The sequence below is a fragment of the Lipophrys pholis genome (genome assembly GCF_963383615.2).
Source record: "Lipophrys pholis genome assembly, chromosome: 15".
Lineage (NCBI taxonomy): Eukaryota > Metazoa > Chordata > Actinopteri > Blenniiformes > Blenniidae > Lipophrys > Lipophrys pholis.
This window is the reverse complement of record NC_137642.1, coordinates 25,774,521-25,794,840: the sequence shown is the minus strand read 5'-3', so window position 1 is coordinate 25,794,840 and position 20,320 is coordinate 25,774,521. Positions and strand designations below refer to the sequence as shown.

The 20,320-nt window shown below is 41.9% G+C and overlaps 3 protein-coding genes across 5 annotated transcripts; 2 read left to right on the top strand and 1 right to left on the bottom strand.

Moving 5' to 3' along the window:
* The first annotated feature begins 1,104 nt into the window (after window positions 1–1,104).
* cryzl1 (crystallin, zeta (quinone reductase)-like 1) lies at window positions 1,105–7,299 on the top strand. Of its 2 annotated transcripts, XM_080481695.1 has the most exons (13): window positions 1,105–1,313; window positions 2,338–2,415; window positions 2,815–2,887; window positions 3,169–3,213; window positions 3,744–3,812; window positions 3,930–4,063; window positions 4,139–4,250; window positions 4,396–4,416; window positions 5,255–5,350; window positions 6,277–6,398; window positions 6,602–6,707; window positions 6,806–6,851; window positions 6,955–7,299. In XM_080481695.1, the coding sequence occupies exons 1-13, from the start codon at window positions 1,248–1,250 to the stop codon at window positions 7,049–7,051; spliced, it is 1,065 nt and encodes a 354-aa protein (XP_080337821.1). In that variant the 5' UTR covers window positions 1,105–1,247; the 3' UTR covers window positions 7,052–7,299. The 2 variants fall into 2 exon arrangements, with proteins under 2 accessions (XP_080337821.1, XP_080337822.1); XM_080481696.1 differs by lacking the exon at window positions 4,396–4,416.
* Window positions 7,205–15,103, bottom strand: setd4 (SET domain containing 4). Of its 2 annotated transcripts, none has more exons than XM_080481693.1 (13): window positions 14,979–15,103; window positions 13,067–13,198; window positions 12,901–12,996; window positions 12,669–12,706; window positions 11,613–11,701; window positions 10,904–11,140; window positions 9,819–9,878; window positions 9,598–9,727; window positions 8,943–9,117; window positions 8,738–8,816; window positions 8,542–8,622; window positions 7,821–7,944; window positions 7,205–7,743 (listed from the first exon to the last, which is right to left on the bottom strand). In XM_080481693.1, exons 1-13 carry the CDS (start codon window positions 15,049–15,051, stop codon window positions 7,591–7,593), a joined length of 1,467 nt encoding a protein of 488 aa, XP_080337819.1. In that variant the 5' UTR covers window positions 15,052–15,103; the 3' UTR covers window positions 7,205–7,590. The 2 variants fall into 2 exon arrangements, with proteins under 2 accessions (XP_080337819.1, XP_080337820.1); XM_080481694.1 differs by having other exon boundaries at window positions 7,612–7,743; window positions 7,821–7,937.
* Window positions 15,104–15,110: 7 nt separating this feature from the next.
* Window positions 15,111–19,805, top strand: cbr1 (carbonyl reductase 1). Its single transcript, XM_080481697.1, has 7 exons — window positions 15,111–15,255; window positions 16,416–16,530; window positions 17,865–18,034; window positions 18,157–18,264; window positions 18,352–18,560; window positions 19,339–19,392; window positions 19,477–19,805. Exons 2-7 carry the CDS (start codon window positions 16,418–16,420, stop codon window positions 19,648–19,650), a joined length of 828 nt encoding a protein of 275 aa, XP_080337823.1. The 5' UTR covers window positions 15,111–15,255; window positions 16,416–16,417; the 3' UTR covers window positions 19,651–19,805.
* Window positions 19,806–20,320: the final 515 nt, after the last annotated feature.

Genomic DNA, 20,320 nt, shown 5'->3' with positions numbered 1-20,320 from the left:
TTACGTCAATATAACATCAATTGAGCTCAGTTCATCCCTTATGACAAAAGAGAAGAAAAAATTACACGTAAAAAAATAACATTGAAAAGCAAGATATTCATTAAAGACACACTTTGCACATTTTTATTTCCTCAATTAAGGTTCCCATTCTTTAAAATACCACACCCCTAGACTGGTATCTTCAGGTATTTCCATTGGACCTGGAGATAAACTCCCACATATGTTACATTACACATTATCTAAATATGCTGAAAAGCAATACACTGAGGAGAGGATGATAATCAGTAAATATCAAGCTCTCAGCACTTGTAAAGAAAAGTTATATTAAATTTAATAAGTGAATAGTTTAATGTACCCTTATTTAGAGATATTTTCAAATCAGACTTAATTAACTTAAAACTTAAAATGTATAGTTTTTTTATTTGTTTGTTTGAATGTTTTTGATGAAATTGCATTGATTTGTTCTGTGACTTTTACCCCAAACTGAACCGTCTGCAGCGCCATACGTTATGTTTATAGGAACCACCTCCTTCCTTCACTTTGAATGTATTTATAGATTATTATACTGATATATTTTACAGGTCTGGACCCATTCAGGGCTTATTGTTGCTTGCAATTTTGTTTTGTTTTTTCCGGTGGAGGGCGACAATCATGAACATGTTGTGCATCATAAAGTGAGCACACAGCAGACTTAGACTGAGATACCTGATGAAAATAAAAGGTTTGGAGGAATCTTTCCCTATCAAATATATGCTGGATCAACATTGGGAATTTGACTTATTTCGGATACTAATTAAAGTCTAAAGCAAAATAAATTGGCATACTTAGTCTGAAAGTCTGCTCTCCAGTTTGTTGGCCTTAAAGAAACTACAAGTCAAGAAAATCAGAGTGCATGAAAACATAGTCTGAGTCAGGGTCCATATTGAGAATCAATTGCGCTCCCATGTGTAAATGTATACAGACGGATCTAAAACCTCAGAGAATGATAAAGTCACGGGTCAATTCATTCCATTGTTATGGTTGAGGACACTCAATGGAATTTAATAAGCGTCCAGTAGATGGCAGCAACAGGCCGGTGATGCGTCTCGTCCGCTGAAAACAATCGAAGAAGAAGAATGAGAAGCCGCGCACAACAGAAGAAGAAGTCGTCAGCTGATTCATTTCTGCACACTGAGCTTTAAAATTGGTGAAAATCAGTCATATCCGTGACATTTAAACACATTCCAAGTGTCGTTAAATATTTGAGCATGAAGGGTTTGTACTGCCGAGCCGGAGTGAACGAGTCTGAGCTGAAGTTCGTTATTCAGGAAACGGTAAGTCGTTTTAAACATACAGATCAACATCTCACTGCGCTTCTTTCTATCATCGCCAACAAAAATCTTGTTCTTTTAACTTTGACATCAGGTCAGGTGTGTTTTCACAAACCTGCCATCTATATTTTGGTGTGGAGCTTTACGTGCAGTTCATGTGACAACAGAAATTAGTCGAAGATATTTTATTTAAGATGACTGATTTTTTATCCTGTGAGGTCTGGGGAAAAAGTTCCATGTTGATCTCAGCCCTCCGGACGACTTTATCGTGTCTCTTCAAGAGCCTCCTGAAACATCTTGAAGCATCCTGGAAAAATCTGGAAACGTTCTAAAACACCTTGAAACATCTGAAAACATCCTGTAACGTTTGAAAACATCCTGTAACATCTGGAAACATACTGTAACATCTGGAAACATACTGTAACATCTGGAAATATTCTAAAACATCTTGAAGCATCCTGGAAAATCTGGAAACGTTCTAAAACACCTTGAAACATCTGGAACCATCCTGTAACATCTGAAAACATCCTGTAACATCTGGAAACATTCTAAAACATCTTGAAGCATCTGGAAACATCCTGTAACATCTGAAAACATCCTGTAACATTTGAAAACATCCTGTAACATCTGGAAACATCCTGTAACGTTTGAAAACATCCTGTAACATCTGGAAACATCCTGTAACGTTTGAAAACATCCTGTAACGTTTGAAAACATCCTGTAACATCTGGAACCATCCTGTAACATCTGAAAACATCCTGTAACATCTGGAAACATTCTAAAACATCTTGAAGCATCTGGAAACATCCTGAAATATCTGGAAACATTCTGAAAAATCTTCAGTCATCTGCAAGAATATTGAGCGGGCAGCCAGGTGGAAGTAACAGATTACACCAGATACCCCAGTTACTTTACTCAGGCAGTATTGTTTGAATGTGTATTGTGCATGTTAAATTACTCAAACTTAACTAGAATCCACAGCATGTAATCTATTCCTTTTTTTCTTTTCCCCCAAATGTTTCTCCAGGCTCTGCCCGAGCTGCTGGAGAACCACCAGGTCAGAGTGAAGGTGAAGGCATGTGGACTCAGCCCGCTGGACCTCCAGGTACCGAACCTGTTCTGGAGCTGATTGAAGGGATTCACTCACACATGAGAGACGTGATCAGTTTGACGCCAGCGACCTTGTGATTACCCTCCATATTGAAACCCACCCGCTGACTCGACCCGTGTCAATATTATTAGAAGCTTTGGATACAAAAGTATGGATTTTATTATAATTATTAATTAAAACTTTATAAAAAAGTAAAAAAAACAATCAAGTCGAGCAAAGTCATCAAAGTAAACTAAAGTGTGTGTGCGTGTGTGTGTGTGAGATTAGAAGAACGTTCGTATTTCAACTCAAACGAAATCATCATGTTTTCTAGTTTTTCAGACTGAACTTTAAATGATGTGCAGACGTATCTGACTGCTATCCTCTCCTCCTCCTCCTCCTCCTCCTCCTCAGATGTTCAGTGACGTGGGGATCCACAGAGATCTGGTTCCAGTCGGTAGAGAAGTGTCCGGCATCGTCCTTCAAGGTCGTACACACACTAACGCTGCCTGTGCTCCCGTCCACGTTGTTAAAGTCACATAATGACGTGTGTGTGTGTGTGTGTGTGTGTGTGTGTGTGTGTGTGTGTGTGTGTGTGTGTGTGTGTGTGTGTGTGTGTGTGTGTGTGTGTGTGTGTGTGTGTGTGTGTGTGTGTGTGTGTGTGTGTGTGTGTGTGTGTGTGTGTGTGTGTGTGTGTGTGTGTGTGTGTGTGTGTGTGTGTGTGTGTGTGTGTGTGTGTGTGTGTGTGTGTGTGTGTGTGTTCCACAGTCGGTCCTCAGGTGACCTTCTTCCAGCCTGACGATGAAGTCGTAGGTGAGACGTCTTGATTGACACTCGATCGATTGATCTGACGATCGATACGGTTCATATTTTACATCAGTTCTGGTAGATTTATGACACGTCATATGTTATTTTAAGTGATGACCTGAAGCAGCAACATCACGACTTTAAAAAAAACTGTTGTTTCCTTCAAGTGTTGAGTTTAGAAACCGTTGAAGTTGAAATGTGATTGCATGAAGATATTGACGAGTAAGAAAGTCCTGTTGAGGTAATAAATCGACGTCTGTGAGGTTTTCCTGCCGTTTCATCACTGTGGCTACTTCCACATGCTCTCACACACGTTTTACTGTTTCATTCAACCAAAATCGGTTTAGAACTTAATATCGTTTAGAATTTAATATTAGAAACACTTTCCACAGATGATCAATATATGTACTAGTTTATTTTAATATCAGTGATTTTCCATGTTGATTGTACCTGAATACTTCATGTCAGCATTTCATCACAACCCTCCTCCTCCTCCTCCTCCTCCTCCTCCTCCTCCTCCTCCTCCTCCTCCTCAGGCATCCTCCCCTTGGACTCCCCATGCTCTGGACTCTGTGACATTATCCACATAGATGAATACCACTTAGGTAAAATACACACACACTGTGTAATGTTGTGTTTAAGTCTTTTGTCTGTGATGGAGGGATGATGGAGGACGGATGAAAACCTTCTGTAGAACGCGAAGCGACTGTGTGTTTCCACAGTGGCGAAGCCGGAGAAGCTGAGTGCGGCGTGCGCTGCGGGGGCGCTGCGTGACGGCGTGTGCGCTTACACCGCGCTGCACACACTCGCCCGCGTGGCGGCCGGACAAACGCTGCTGGTCATGGACGGAGCCAGCGTACGTCTCGGCGTGCTCGCGATCACGGATTGTCTTTGCACGATGGAAATGTCCTGACGTGTCTGTCCTGTGAAGCCTCTAGGCCTCACGTGCATCCAGCTGGCGTGTTACCACGGACTGAAGGTCCTGACCACGGCGCACTCGCCGCAGGAACACGCCTTCCTGGAGCAGCTCCGGCCCAGCGTAGGTCTGTACGCTCCCACCGCCGCCTCTACACCTTCATTCGTGAAAATCGATACTCAAATTCAGCTTTTTCTTTCCTTCTCTTGCTCTCGTGCTGCTCTTTCATCCTGCTCTTTTTTTTTCCCTTCTCCTGCTCTCGCTCTGATCAGGCGTTCAGGATCCTTTAGTAGGTGAGATCTGTTTCACGTTCAAACTTCTGGATTTATCAAAAACTCAAGCGGTTTGAAAGGAAAGCTGCGGCCACCGTGTGTGTCGTAGCGCCAGTGGTTACAGCCAGACGGCCCCCGGTTCGAATCCGGGCTTCTGCCAAACATATGATGGTGAATGAAATAAAAAAGAAAACCAATCAAACATTTTACATTTAAACTAACTGAAACTCTGTTAAATGGAGAAAAGGTAGTTCCTATATTGTACTGCATCTCAAGTTATTGAGCTATTGATTAGTATCTTGTGTTTGACGGAATGAATCCTTTCCAGTAACTTTAACGTAATCTGGATTACCATTCATGATAAGATGAGTGAATTTGCCGTGTGTGTGTGCTTTGTCGAGCAGAAAGCAGCAGCAGCAGCAGTCATCTTGTCTTTTCTACTTTCTGTCTTCTGAAGCTGCGGGAAAGTCTTCTGCAGAAACTATTTGCATTCAAATAAATGTGAACATGAAAAGTTGAAATGAAAGGAGATAAAGCAAGAGCAATCAGACATTTCTGACGTCCGCCGAAAGGTTGACTGGTCTCAGAAAAAAAAGATTTAATGATTTGATGGAATTTTCCATTTACTAATATCTATCTATTGTGAAAATTTGGACAAAATCTGTGCAGTAATTAAAGTAACTAATAAAAAACCCAAACTAAACGAATACTGGTCATTTAAAAAAAAAAAAAAAAAAAAAAAAAGCAATATGTATGTATGTATGAAAAACTAATAAAAACCTGCAAATCTGCTCTAATAAACTATTACAAGAAGCATAATTTTGAAATGTGTGTTATTACATAATGTGTGTGTTTAAAGCCAGGGTGGTTCCGGTGTACGGGGACTCTGACATGCAGTCGGAGGTCCTGGAGGAGACGGGGGGACTCGGCGTGGACATCGTGGTCGACTCTGGAGGTAAAGACACTCCAACACCACGTTGTAGAATAACTGGATGAAACCCCACTCTAGTTCACTTCATTATTGTTTTTTTTTTTTTATTGTATCTTGTTATACATTTTTATATATTAATCATCTAAATGTTTATTTCTGGTGTTTTGGATCAATATACTATGGTTCATCTTCCTGCCGGATAATTCAGAGAATAAAGAATTTTAACGTGTCACATTACTGTATAGACTATTTGCATAATCCTGATTTTGTATTACATGTGTGTATTGTAGATCTGTGTCTATACGAACCACAAACAATCAATACATTAATGGTTCTCAATTCAGGCAGAAATTTTTTAATTAATGCATCAAAATCTTTACTTTGGAATTATTATCATTAGTATTATTATTATTATCATCACCACAATAACCAGCGGTAACCCAAAACGGTTTACATAAACATATGGAGCATCTAGAATAAGAAGATTTAAACAGCTTAACAGCTCAGCTGTACAACATAAATACAATGTATACATACACCAGGACAATAAACAACAAATACAAGAGTATAGAAATACAAATGCCACGTAAAAAAATGTTTAAGTTAAACATAAAACACAATGAACTCTGATCCAAGGAAGTACTTCATTCTAATGTGTCTAAAAAAAAATTGTTTATTGATAAAAATATTATTTTAGCTTAGTTATTGCATAACAGATTACATTGCATTTTGTAATAAACACTGCAATATGTGAAAATCTATTACTAAAAGCATCATTTTGGAGTGTGTGTTATTACATAATGTAATTGTGTGTGTGTGTGTGTGTGTGTGTGTGTGTGTGTGTGTGTGTGTGTGTGTGTGTGTGTGTGTGTGTGTGTGTGTGTGTGTGTGTGTGTGTGTGTGTGTGTGTGTGTGTGTGTGTGTGTGTGTGTGTGTGTGTGTGTGTGTAGTCTGTCTGCAGGGCGAGGTGGACGAGCAGTCTGAGGAGAACAGGTTCCTCCCACATAAACATGATGTGATCAGTGTTCTGGGCGTGTCGGGCCACTGGGTGACGACCCAGAAAGACCTGCAGGTCAGTACAGTGTGTGTGGGGGGTCACTGGGCGGGGGGTGGGGAGGGGGCGTCACTGTGTTACCACCCAGAGAGCTACAGATCAGTACACACGGTTCCTTCAGGGAACATGCAAACCTCCACATCATCCAGTCGCTACTTGTTTCCACAGATTAACTTTTGCCAGGTTGCCATTCTCTTATTCTATTTTCTGTGTTTCTGCAGTTGGATCCTCCCGACTGCAGGTTGCTGCACCTGAAGTCGGCCTCCATCTCGTTCCTCAACCCTGAAGTGTGGACGGCGTCGGCGTCTCAGCAGGGCCGGTTCCTCCGTATCCTCTTTCACAGCTTCACATCCGATCCGTGCAGTTTTACGGTGGCCACTGGTCGTCTGACGCCCCCACCACGTTTCTTTAACGCCGTTTTGCAGACATTTTGAAGGACCTGGTGGAGAAGCTGTCGGCTGGAGTCCTCAGGTAACGACGCACCACCGCTGCAGGCCACACACACACACTTCTATCTTTATCACTTCAGTGTGTGTGTGCGTGTGTGTGTGTGTGTGTGTGTGTGTGTGTGTAGGCCGCAGCCCCAGGAACCGCTGCCTCTCTACGAAGCCACGGTTGCCATGGAGACGGTCCAGCGCCACCCGAGGAAAAAGGCCGTCGTTCAACTCTGATCAGCATGAATGGAAGGCGACTCAGCCAGTGGCTCAATTCTATGTGTTTGTAACTGTTCAGTGTTTTCGGTTTGTCCACACACACACACACACACACACACACTCACTATTAGAGGAAGCCTCTTGTAAACAGAGATTCAATCGCTCAGAAATAAAATTACTTTTTTAATACTTTTGTTGAACATTCATTAAAATCACACACGGGAGTGTATTTCAGAATAAAAACTTGTTTTTGTGTTTACACACTGCGACTGTTCTGTAAACTCGTGTTTCACACTGCACCACAGTTCATTCAATAAAATGTCGGGGGGAGCTGGTGGGGGCCGGGGGTCTTCTTCAGGGGCCCACGGTGCATGTTCTTTGTACTGTGGGAGGTATCCGGACCGGGATCTTCTCACCGTGAGGTGAGAGAGCAAACCACTGCTCCGCCCGTGATGCCGGAGGCGAGGCCCTCCCGGTCTTTCTGCGCACCGGGAATCGAACCGGTGGACTCTGGTTTGAGCGTCCAGATGTTAGCCTGGCTCCAGTGGGATCGGGCGTCAGCTCACCGCTCCACGACGACATCCACACATCAACTCATCCAGAGCCCCGAGGCAGCTTCCCACAATGCACCTCTCCTCCGCACGCAGCGCCGTGACCGTGCGCAGCTGCTCGCCGACCGACGGGTCGCAGTGTGTGAGGAGACGGCTCGTCTGGGGGAGGGAAGGAAAACACACGTCAGCCTGGGGTGTGTGAGAGAGTGTGTGTGTGTGTGTGTGTGTGTGTGTACCTCATCCAGAGCAGTGTCTGTGTCCTGCAGAAGTCGCTGACAGAGTGTCTTCGCTGTCTGAAGGCTCCACTCCTCCCTCTCTTCACACACCGCCTGGCCGAGCAACACGGCCTTCCACTGGTGGCTGACAATACACACACACACACACACACACACACACACACACACACACACACACACACACACACCTCTCTGAGCTGAGCTTTTTTTTTGTCATTTGAAATATCTAATTAGAAAAATTCAATGAACTAAAAAAAAAACGTAGTTACTCTCTTGTGGCCGGACATGTGACCATATTTTCTTCACATTTAACAACTAATAAACTCGTTCACACAAAGGTTTTGATGGCTTGTGCACATTTTTTTTTTTTTTTTTTTTAATGTTCTGACAATTTACTGTCCTGAGAAGAGAATCAATCTTCACTTTCATTTAAGCTTTCTGTCGATACTGAGCAATGATTTTCTCTTTCTATCGAGGCGAAAATAACTTTTCAAGGTAAAAATCTGAATCCCAGGCCGTATCTCAGGGAAACACTAACAGAGATGTGGATTTCAAGGAATCAATTCCTGAGACAGAAAATCTCACTTCAGAGCACCAGACTGAACATTTTCTGCACAAATCACTTGATCTTGGTTGCACTGATAGGCCATAACTTAATGTGTGATGTTTGACTGTCTGACTGAACAGGTTCATATATTTGGTGTTGTAGAAGTCGCCTCACTAGAACGTCTGAGGCAGCGACATCAGTCTGAGCACCGTCATCAGCCTCCAGCCGGGTCCTTCGCTGGACACGGTGAGATTACTGGCAGGAGAAAACAGTCTGGAGTCATTTCAGCTGTACAACTCTGTTCTACAGGCACATTCAATTACCGAAAAAAAAAAAAAATGCAACGCATAAGGGGCAAAAAAAGTCTTACTGCAGGAAACTGTTCTCCCTGAGAAACGTGATCTTCTGATCCAAACTTCTGTCCCGTCTCGAGACGTCGCAGAGGAGACCTGAGGAGACGCACGAGTCTTATATGACAAAAAGAAGAAAGCTAAACCGTTTGTATGTTTACAAATCTTACAAACAAAAGTCCGTGTGTGTAGCGTGACGCAGATTTCTTTCTTCTTGTGACTCGCCTGCGTCCACATAGACGACGCTGTGAGGATTGGGCCTGGCCACGAACCCGTACTCCAACAACAGGCGCTGGTTGTCGTGTGACCCGTAGTTGATGAAGGCCTGCTGGTGATGCATGGTCCCGGAAACACTCCGGATTTCATAGCATCCGCTCTCGTCGTTAAAACCGGCTTTGACCTGAGGGGAAACCCATTTCGCAGACTCCAATGAACCCCTGCAGTGTGTGTCCGTGAACTTGTGTCGTGTACTTGGATCAATTCAAAGGATATGATGTTACATGCACGTAAATGTAGAGTCATTTATTGTCTTTTATTTTTGGATTTTAAGACCACACTTGTAGGGGAATGGGTTTGTTTCTATATGTACGTATGTATGTGTATGTATACATATATGCACAAATTAGCCCTCATTCATCACTACTCACTAATGATGTCTGAGGGACCTGGTTGTGGTTGAGCCATTCTTTGTTAATATACAGCACAAGTTGCACTGGGTGGTGGTGTGTTGGAGCCCAACATGAGAAGCTCCAAGCTTTTTTGGGTGCCCATTTTTTCATGATTTTGTGAAATTCGTGCACAAATCAAACTCATTGTATATGTGAAATTGTGGAAAATAATAAATGAAATGAAATGAAATGAAATGAAATGAAAGGTCTACCTGTACAGTGGGCTGGTGGTTCAGCAGGTCCAGAAAAGGAGCCAAAGCGTAGTGATCTGCTCCGGACAGGAAGGGGTTCGGTGGATGCTTCATGAAGACGGAGCGCGTGTTGACGCTACACCAGGCCCACCTGGAGAAAAAAAACATTCAAATCTGCAGGGATCGCATTGAGAACTTCAGAGGTTGTTCTGCAGAGGTTTACTGGCTCTGTGTGTTTGTACCGCAGCGCCTCATACGTCAACACGTCCTCCGCCGGGCGCCTCAGGAGTGGCGTCAACGACCTGAAACAGCAGAACGATACCCGCTTTAACACGCGGCACAAAGCAAGAGACGGCTTTCAAGCAATTTACAGCAGGACATGTAAACAAATGTTCACAGTGAGCACCCCTTAAACACAGGCCGATTCACAGTGCTTTACAAAGAAATTAAAGAAATATATTAATAAAATAAATACATTAAAGCTTTAATTAAAAAAAAAGAAATGCATTGAAGCAAGCATAAGGAGGAGCAGCCTTATGTTGATTCACTGTGTCGCCTATGGTGGAAAATGCACTAAATATACACAATTTGTTATTAAAACGAAAAGTAAATTAGGATTAGATGACAAATATAGCAAATCAAAGGTAAAATATGTAAATAATCATCTGAGTGACAAAAAAAAAATAATCTCAGTTTTTTATCTGTAACACCTATTATCAGTTTTCTAACATTTCACAGCCAATTCAGTCCTGTAGTTCAAGTTGGCACCACAAGGTAGTGTATTGAGGCACTCAAAAATGAAGGCACAACATGACGAGGTGGCCGAGTGGTTAAGGCGATGGACTGCTAATCCATTGTGCTCTGCATGCGCGGGTTCGAATCCCGTCCTCGTCGTTGCGTGTTATTATCTCGGACAACTGAACAACATAATCGAGCTTCAGTGTTTGATTTAAATATTACACAAGGTCACTTTTGGTTTTTTTGGTTTTTTAAAATCTTTTATTGTCAAATTGTTGGAACTCATTGGAACATTTCTTTGAATCTTGTGAATGAACACTATCTTCTAAGACTGTGCATCGTAAAACACTGATTGGAATGTTTACTGTCCTGAATACACACAAATACTTTCTATTCTTATAATCTGAACACTGGATTATTAAAGTTTTACCAACTTTTTCATGGAGGCGACCAACATGCTCTGCTGCTCATGCTACAAATGCATGCCCCTTTATCACTAATAATAAAAAAAAGACTAAAAACTTAAAAATTTAAAAAAGAAATCTGGAAATTTCAGTTGTGACAGAAATGCGGCTAAGTTGAGACTCACTGGAGGAATTCCTGATTGGAGGAGTGTATGTGTCGTACCGCCGCCCTCTGCTCGAGAGCCCGCCTCCTCACGCTGACGGGCAGCACAGCCATGACTTCGTCTGAGAAGTAGGCGGGGCACGTGTAAGCGCGGGGCAGCAGGTCAATGTAAGGGAACCAATCGGAGGCTTCTCCTTTGTGGCGCTCACACACCAAGAAGACGCAGAGCGCCACGAGAGGCGAGAGGCGAGGTTTCCACCTGTGAAGAGTGAAAAAAAAACAACTCTAAGCTGAAGCTGGTCCGACTCCATGAACCTGAGCTGCTGTTGTCCCGCCGATGTCTGTGGCCGAACGAATAGAAATTAAATGTGTCATGATGGTGAATCAGAGGGAGTCTGACGGCTGGATGCAAGCGTCTGAGGTCACAAAGTGACGCGTTAACATCGTCTACATATCGGAAATGTGACTGGGCATATTTCAAACAGACACTCGTGGCCTAATGGAAAAGGCATTCACCCCAAGAGTTGAAGGATGAGGGTTCAATTTCAATCTGTGCCCAGCAATTCTTACACTTGTTATACACTAAACTCTTGATCTTTACTTTTTGTTGTCATCATCACCGTATAAATCAGCAAATTGATTGTTACCAACAGCAATGAGACATTCTGTCCAGAAAGAAGCAGAGACAATCAGTGCAGTGGTTCTTGTAGGTTTCTTTGTGTTTTTTTTACCTCTTGATATGCCGACCCAGCTCGCTGTCCAGAACGGTGGCGGCCGTGAGGAGACAGGACTCCGGCACAGAGATGATCAGCTGATCCGGCTGATCACAAACAAAAACATTCAGATTTCATCACTTCTACTACTGAACCACTTGAACCTGAAGAGTTTCATAAGACGTGGATTCACTTTCTGCTGCGGAGGCTAAGACATACAACTTAATCTGACAAATTACAGAATCAGGTTGAAGCAGGATGACGGCGTCACAGCTGCTTCACATTACACATCTGCAGCGTTTTGCTTGTCTTAACCCTCATAAACCAGGGCTGCCCACCACGCTCTCACTACCTTACTTACTCATTTAAAAATACTGAAACGTGTTGTTGTAGAATATTTCAAAACAAAATACAACAAAGTGTTATTAATATGTCATTAGAATCTGTTGGAAAGTCTAAATCTGATCAAAATGACATTGTATTTCATCAATTCTTAATTAAGAAATATCCCTGTAAGGTCAGTCTGAAAAGACTTCAAATAACAAGAAAAATGTGGAGGAGACCAAATATATGTGATAAATCTCATCTGCTTCAGCCGCAAGGCACCACAACTTTATTCACACTTATTTTGAGACAAAAGGCCATTCAAATTGGTTTCAAGGGCAAAGAAATGCATTAAAAGTGTCGCCAACTACTGTGACCACATTTGAAAGAGCATCCAAAAAAACCAAAAGAAACAATAAGGGACATTTAAAACACTTGAAGAATAATTTTTAATGTTTTCCATGGATAATTTGACTTGATTTAATGTTTTGGTCTAGAACAACGAGCAACTGTTTCCTCCGGGAGCCTCTTTTAAGTAAAAATCTGTTTAAAAAACAGACTTTCATTAATCATTCTGTAACTTGTTGAATAACAGATTGAATGGAACATTTCAAAAAGCAACAGCATGTAGGAAGGTTTTTTTTTTAGCACGCTCGTTTATGATGGAAAATACAGTACATTTTAACAAGTGTGCATTACCTGAGGAGTACATTGTCACTGATTTATCACTTTGTCATTTATCTGCATTACCTTTATTGTTTGGAGAGTCTGCAGTCCCCTTCCTGTGTCTGTGTGATGAGGGACAAAACACATAACTATTTTTTTAAAACACTGAACAAACATCCGAATGTCACATTTCAGGCTCATAATCAATGAAAAATTACATTTTCACAGTTTTATCTTGTTTTGATCTAATTTTGAATCTTCATAGGAAATGTGAAAACAGTTGTTCCGAGCCCTGTGTAGACCTCAAGAGTCGTACCGGGGAAGTCGGCCGGCTGCAGCAGCGTCGAGTTGAAACCTCGTTGGTGGAGAAACTTCCTCAGCCTCACATACTGCGGCAGGTGGCTCAGTGAAGCTGAAAGAGGGAGATCGCTTTGCACAACGAAGAAACCTTTCAGAAAAACCTGCAGGAAACTTGTTTCTACCTGTTCGAGTGGCGCTCGCACGTTTCTGCCTTCTCTTCCTTGCCGTTCGACCAGCTCTGCGGCCCTGACCCGGCATCGTCACATCGGCCCGGTGACTCTGCTCCGGCATCGTACCGTCAGGAAACTGTGATGCTTTTCAGCAATAAACACACAGTTAACATGGATCAACTCAAGTGTAACCACTTTTATTGTCTAAATAGTCACAAAACTATGTGGCCCAGTGGTCAAAAGGAGAAGGCATCAGCCTACAGAGCTGGGGATTGTGGGTTCGAGTCCTGCTTAGGTCAATTAGTTTTTCTTATACAACCAATGTCATTATGAAGTACAACCGGAGCTACAAAGCGTCATTAAAAAGCTTTCACTACCTTATCAATAAGCCTCATCATCCTCTGTACACACCCAGTTGTTATTGTAGCAGGAGTGTCAAACCTACGACCCACGGGCTGGAACCGGCTTCCCACGATAAGAAGGATTCAAGTTTTATTGCTATTTCATTTCAGAAAATATGAGGAGAACAATGATGTTATTTCAGAAAGGCAGGAGGTGGGTGAAGGGTTCATTTACAAACGATGTGGATGAGGGGGAGGAGGTAGGTGATGAAAAGGAGCGGCCCCAGGACAGAACCCTGGGAGACACCTGTGGTGACTGTGGGGGGGTCGGACGGCCTGTGAGGTAAGAGTGGAACCAGTGAATGGAGTGTGTGAGTGATGAGTGAAGTGTACTGAGGACGAAGACAGAATCGTGTCAGCTGCAGTGACGGCGGGTTCAGTACCGCGAAGGAGAAGAAACCAGATTTGAATTGGAGTTGAAAACAGTGAAGATGAAACTGCACTGTGTGTGGAAACTGAAATAACATTTATTTTGGCACTCTCAGTGTAGAGACAAAGCATAAAGCATTGAGTTACATCGTTAGAACACAATTATGAGCAACAAATAGGAAATACCATAAAGTTATCAATCTCAATCTCGAGGCACTCAATTGGGTTTATCATCTGCTGATAAGTAGGAATACTACACCAGAGTTAGTACTCTTGGCAAAGAATGACAAGGTCTGGGGACGACTCTGGAAAACTCATTCTGTGTATAAGAGAGTTTTCCTGTGGTATTCCAGTTGGATACAGAATCACTGAAAACGTATGGTTGAATTAACTCTACTATATGAAGATTTGAACAGAAAATGTCTGTTTGGTGAATATAAAAAAATTGTGTCAGTGTTATAGTGGTCTGCACTGTCATTCACAATAGGACAACATGGGTTTGAATCTGGATCCCTCTTTGTGTCGTCTGCATGTTCTCCCTGTGCCAGTGTGGTTACTCATTACAGTAGTCTGAGCTTCAAATCATTCTCCCATTAACTTGTATTACACGGAACAACGTCAATGTGGATTTGCACAAAAGGGCGTGAAGCTCACTACACAATCAAGAACCAAAAAAAAAAGATTTCTCAATGCAAAACAAAAACAAATAATAAAGAGAAAACAAAGTAGAATGATTTAGCAGTCAGTCAAAAAATGAACATCTCTTTACATTCAAGAAAAATCTGGCTTTATACGTTTCACATACTCCGTTTATGTTGTCCATCATTCATCCATCACATATATTTCATGTTATATCAATTCAGCCATAGCAGGTAGATTGGGATGAAGCCACTTCCTTGTAATGCCTTTCTTTGTAGTGGGCAGAACTTGTACTAACTTTGTATCATTGTTATTCCATCCGAAGGAACATTACCTCAATTAATGTTGTCATAAACGGGATTTTAACTCCAATATGTTGTGTGTTTCCACTGCAAGTCTGGTGGCAAACAACCTCAAATATGAAAACATTCGTGCAACAAGCAAACATTAACACAGAGAATCATTAACACAGAGAAATACACAGCATGCAATAAAACAACACGTCATCAACATACTTGTATGCATACGCGCAGTAAAATCCTTTAAAATCCCTAAAAATCGTCCTAAAGTGGGGAACCTTTCGAACATCGAGGGGCTCCCCAACTGGCATGTTTGCCCAACGTGTTCAGCTTGTACTTCCGGATATGCGCGGCGAGGATGCGCAGAAGTGCTCCGGTCCTCCGTTTCGTCTTTTTGTCACTTTCTGCACAAATCCGTGTTTTTTCTTCGGCACTGCCTCATCCACTGCTTTCTTGCAGCTCCTCGGCACCTTCACCACAACTCCAACTGCAGGTAAATGCAGCCGTTTGCTTCGTCAGGTGGTCGTTTTTTGCAGTTGAGATCAGTTTAGAGCAGCTTCCACTGTGTTTTTAGACCCCCGTAATCTGATAAGGTGACTAAAAAAAACTGCGTTATGCCACATTAAAAAGTCTCACTACGCAGCTGGAAAGACATATAACTCTTGTTCTTCAAAGGACCTTGGGAATTGGGCTCTTAACAGTTTGATAAGACTAATTTGTGAATAATTCAAACAGTGGCGTCATAAAACAATAAAGAAATAATTTCACTAGGTCATACCAGGGCTCATCCTGCATGTTCTCACCAACTTTCTTTCTAATCAGTAATTTATCAAGAAATTCTTCTCATTTTGTTAACTTGTGCTGAAAAGAAACCTATATACAGGCTATTTATTTTTAAAGGAATTCTTTTTCTCTACCACCTTTCAGACACGATTCACAGGAAACGCATCAAAACAAGGAGATTAAGAAAAGGACATAAAGAAGAATAAATAAAGTAAAAGCTTTATTAAGATAGAGGTAATAAAATCAGGTGAACCAAAGGAACCAAATCTATGGTTTGTCTCAGTTAATAATAGTAGATTGTCTTCATTTGTTTAAAAGATTATAACAAAAGATCAAACAATTCCAGTGATTATAATTGAATGGGGAAAAAAAAAAAGTTCTTGCAACATAATTGTTTCAGGTGTGTTGAATTTTATAGAAAGATTGCTAAAATACTTTTTAAAAACGTTCTGGCAACACAGTGAAAAGGGTGTGACCCGGTGTGAATGAAGTGAAGCCCGGCTACAAGAGAACCTGTTTTGTTTGTTGGAAAAGTTTAACTGAATCAAGCTTTCTGGTATGCCCCTTGGTTTCACCTTTGTGCCACTTCCACTGATCCATGGTCACTCCTGCTGTGGGACTGAACACACCATTGTGAGGCAGAAGGAGGAGTGGCAGTCTTTGTAAAGTTAGAAATGTGTTGTTTTGTGCATTTAATTGGCACAAGTTCTGACACAGTGACGTTTTAAGAGCACAAGTGTCCTGTTTTGGTCTCAATTAGCATTTTTCTTCACTTCAAAATGTCATCGCAGTGTAAACAAGTCTTTAGAGTTTCATAAAAATTGAAAAATCAGTTCATTTCCTGATCTCTCTCTCTATATGTGTTGGCAGACATGTCTACCAGGGTTGCCGTAGTAACGGGCAGCAACAAGGGCATCGGTCTGTCCATCGTCCGAGCGCTGTGTTCACAGTTCCAGGGAGACGTTTACCTGACCTCCAGAGACGAGTAGGTAGCTCACCTGCCCTTGCAACACTCTTACCTTCGCTTCCAGTGGACGTTCACTTGTTCATTCATTAACTCGTTCACTCGTTCATTCATTAACTCGTTCATTCGCCTCGTCTTCTCCAAGCCCAACTGCTCCTGTATGCATGAAAGAAAAGATCCCATGTTCACGTGAAGCTCTGCACAATATATCCTTAAATTCTCCTTCTTGCAGTGTCAACATGCACAAAATACAAATGTAAATAAAAAGACTGAAGATTACATTAGATTTCTTATTTGTCACATACACACACAGTATGACAGTGAAATGCAGTGACTGTGGACCAGCCGCTATGAACATGAAACATGGCAAAACATGCAAATGGTCCAGAATACAAAAGAAAAGCTAAAAAAAAATACATAAATGGCTAAAACTATTGTATATAAGAAGCACAAACAGGCAAAAACCAACACTGCTGTGGAAAACACACGGTGCGGAGCGCCCCACTGATTCTGTTGGTCACTGTTCAGTTCATTATTTCAACATCATGTTTGATGGCAACAGGTTAAAGTCAAAAGCACAAAAAGCAAGATAACATGATAAAAGACAATAAACACCTTCTAGCTCAGTGGGATATATTTAAGTACTCTGTGCATTCACGCTCTGCAAATTCAAAATGATACGACTTTTAATGAGAAAGAAAAGTGTGAATATTTGAGCTCATCCACAGAAATTAATGAAAAAAAAATAATTGCTTAACTTCTGAAAGACTAGGGTTTATTTGTATTTCGCGTTCAGACATTTTTAGAGTGCTCTAACAATTAGACAATATATACTCATGAAAACAAAAAATGACATTCTCACTTCAACTGTTAATTTGCTTTGTGAGGTTGTGAAGGTGTCGTGATCGGATTAAGTCTGATCCTGACTGGGCTCTCAAATGGTTAGATTTTTTAATTCAGACTACATTGAACAAGAACACATAGAATGACAATGAGAAAAGCTCTATCCAGTTTGCAGTACAATGTCCAGTGTCCTGAATTGTTTTCTTGTTTGACTCGTTGTGCTCTCGATAAAAGTTCTAGTTTTAAGTGGATGGGAGCTGCTGTTCTGACTCCACACCTTTCTGCAGCAGGTTTTTGGATTCAGAAAATCATGGGGTGCGTCCAAATAGTCCCTCCTATCTCCTTTCCTATCTACCTTTCCTTAACCCCCGTGGATGACATCATGGAGTTCAGGAAAGGTGTTAGGATGCTTCCTGAAAGAGTTAGGGACAGGCGATCACGTTGTTTTGACAATCCGACCGCACTTCCACGAGGTGACATAATAATAATAATAATGTCTGCTGGTCTTGCAGAGGTCGTGGTCAGGAAGCCGTGACGTCTCTGACCTCCGATGGCCTGAAGCCAAAGTTTCACCAGCTGGACATCAACGACCTGAACAGCATCACCGCCGCTGCTGCTTTCTTCAAGGAGAAGTACGGAGGAGTGGACGTCCTCGTCAATAACGCCGCCATAGCGTTCAAAGGTGGGACCCGCCGCTCAGACACACAAATCCAGTCTGCGGATGAACTCTGATGACGTTGTGATGTTTGAGTATAAATGGGGAGGCGATGACGGGAGCATCTTGTTGTTTCTCTCTCTTCTCAGTGGCAGACACGGCTCCCTTCGACGTGCAGGCCGAGGTGACCCTCAAGACCAACTTCTTCGCCACCAGAGACATGTTGACTCACTTCCTGCCGCTCATCAAAGCTGGAGGTACGAACCGAGCCACTTCGGATCGTGTCCGTCGGACTAAATATCAGTCCGATATTAACAAAAAAAAGAAAATCCTGTGTGTTTCAGGCCGCGTGGTGAACGTCTCCAGTTTCGTGTCGGTCCGCACCCTGAACCAGTGCAGTCCGGCGCTGCAGCAGCGCTTCCGCAGCGAGGACATCAGCGAGGACGAGCTGGCGCAGCTCATGCAGCAGTTTGTGGACAAAACCAAGACCAGCGCGCACAAAGAGGCCGGCTGGCCGGAGACGGCGTACGGAGTGTCTAAGACTGGACTGACGGTATGAAGCGGCCGCACCAGTTCACTCAGTTTTTCCACATATTGATCAGAAATTGTGTAAAAAAAATTTTTTTTTAAATACGGACAAAGACGGATCAAACAGATTTCTATTGAGTCCTCTTTGATTGTTTAAAATAAGAATGAAAGACTTTTTAAAGTTTCTCTGAAAAGATTTTGTCTGGTGACGTTTTTACATTTTATAGTTCCGATAGTTTAAACTTTGAGTAAGAAGAAATAGCTAAAACATCTGATTTCATGGAACACTACAATAGTTTGAGATGCTGTTGTTTTATTTATTCTAAGGCTCATAAGCGGAAATTGTGCAGAAAACCCCCACAAAAAAAGCAGAAAACTATTTTAGTTTTTGTTTAATAAATGGTAAAAAAATGCAGGTGTTTCAATGCTTGAATTAAATTATCAACGACAGTGTTGCTCGTAGCCACTAGAAAACAATCCATCCATCTGCTATACCGCTTACCCTGTTCAGGGTAGTAGTAACTAGTAGTTCTGCACATGCTCAGTAGATGGACAACAAGAACAGTGTTTCCTCCGGCATGTCATGACTCGGCAGTTTTATTTTGACAGTCACCGTAATAACAATCCAACTTGGTCTTCTGTCCACTAAACTGTCCTGTTCTCCCATTGTTAATGTTTAGAGCATGTGGTTCTCTGCTGCATTAGTGTGTGTGTGGTTTCATTACAAAAACAAACAACACCAACTCGTGGCACAACATGTGAAAACTGCATTGTTTCGACCATTTCCTTGTTTGTCTGTTCAGACTCTGTCCATGATCCTGGCTCGTCGTCTGTCCAAGGAGCGGCCGGATGACGGGGTAACTGCTTGTACTGAACACACATCCACACCCCATCGTACAGAGCTCAACTCATTGAAAGCATTTCTTGGTTTGAACCTTCAGATCTTGCTGAACGCCTGCTGTCCAGGCTGGGTGCGTACAGATATGGCGGGTCCCAAAGCCCCCAAGTCGCCCGAAGAGGGTGCCGAGACTCCGGTGTACCTGGCCCTGCTGCCGCCCGGCGCCACTGAGCCTCACGGGAAGTTTGTCTCTGACAAACAGGTCCAGACATGGTGAAGACACACGGGCAATAAACAACTAAAGTTTGGATTAAACACAGTTTCCCGGGTTTTTTTTCCTCTCCTATTGATGAAATGTTTTATAAAACAAAAGCCATCCAGAAGAAATCAAATGTACCTTGTCGTTCTTTATTAAGTCAAATAAACTAACTGAAAAACAGAATTTCATGAATATTTAGTTGAACGGGGATTATCACTGAGGATACACACAATTGTCTGTCACAAATTAACCAGATGAGCATAAACCCAGTCATAACTAGGAAACCTGTTATGTGCACAGCTGTATGTTGTGCAGTTTTGTTTTGTTTTAAATTAAAGAATCAGAACAATTAAACAGTAGAAACACAATGAAAATTCACAGAATTCAAAATTCAATTATAAACACCTTACATACAACAAAAAAACACCTCCATTATGGAAAATCTGCCTTGTGACGTTTCAAAAAGAAATTATTTGGTCTTTATGTTTGGTTTGCTTTCATTGCAAATATTTTCAAAATAACTTTCTGAATATCGACGTTAAGAAATCAATTAGTTGTAAATATATACAAAAGTTGAGAGAAACCATAAAACAAAATAAAATAAAAACCAAACTAAAAATACTAAATCCAACAATGAAAGAGGAGCATCAAACCCCATTCAGAAGATAAACAAACAGTTTAGTAAAAC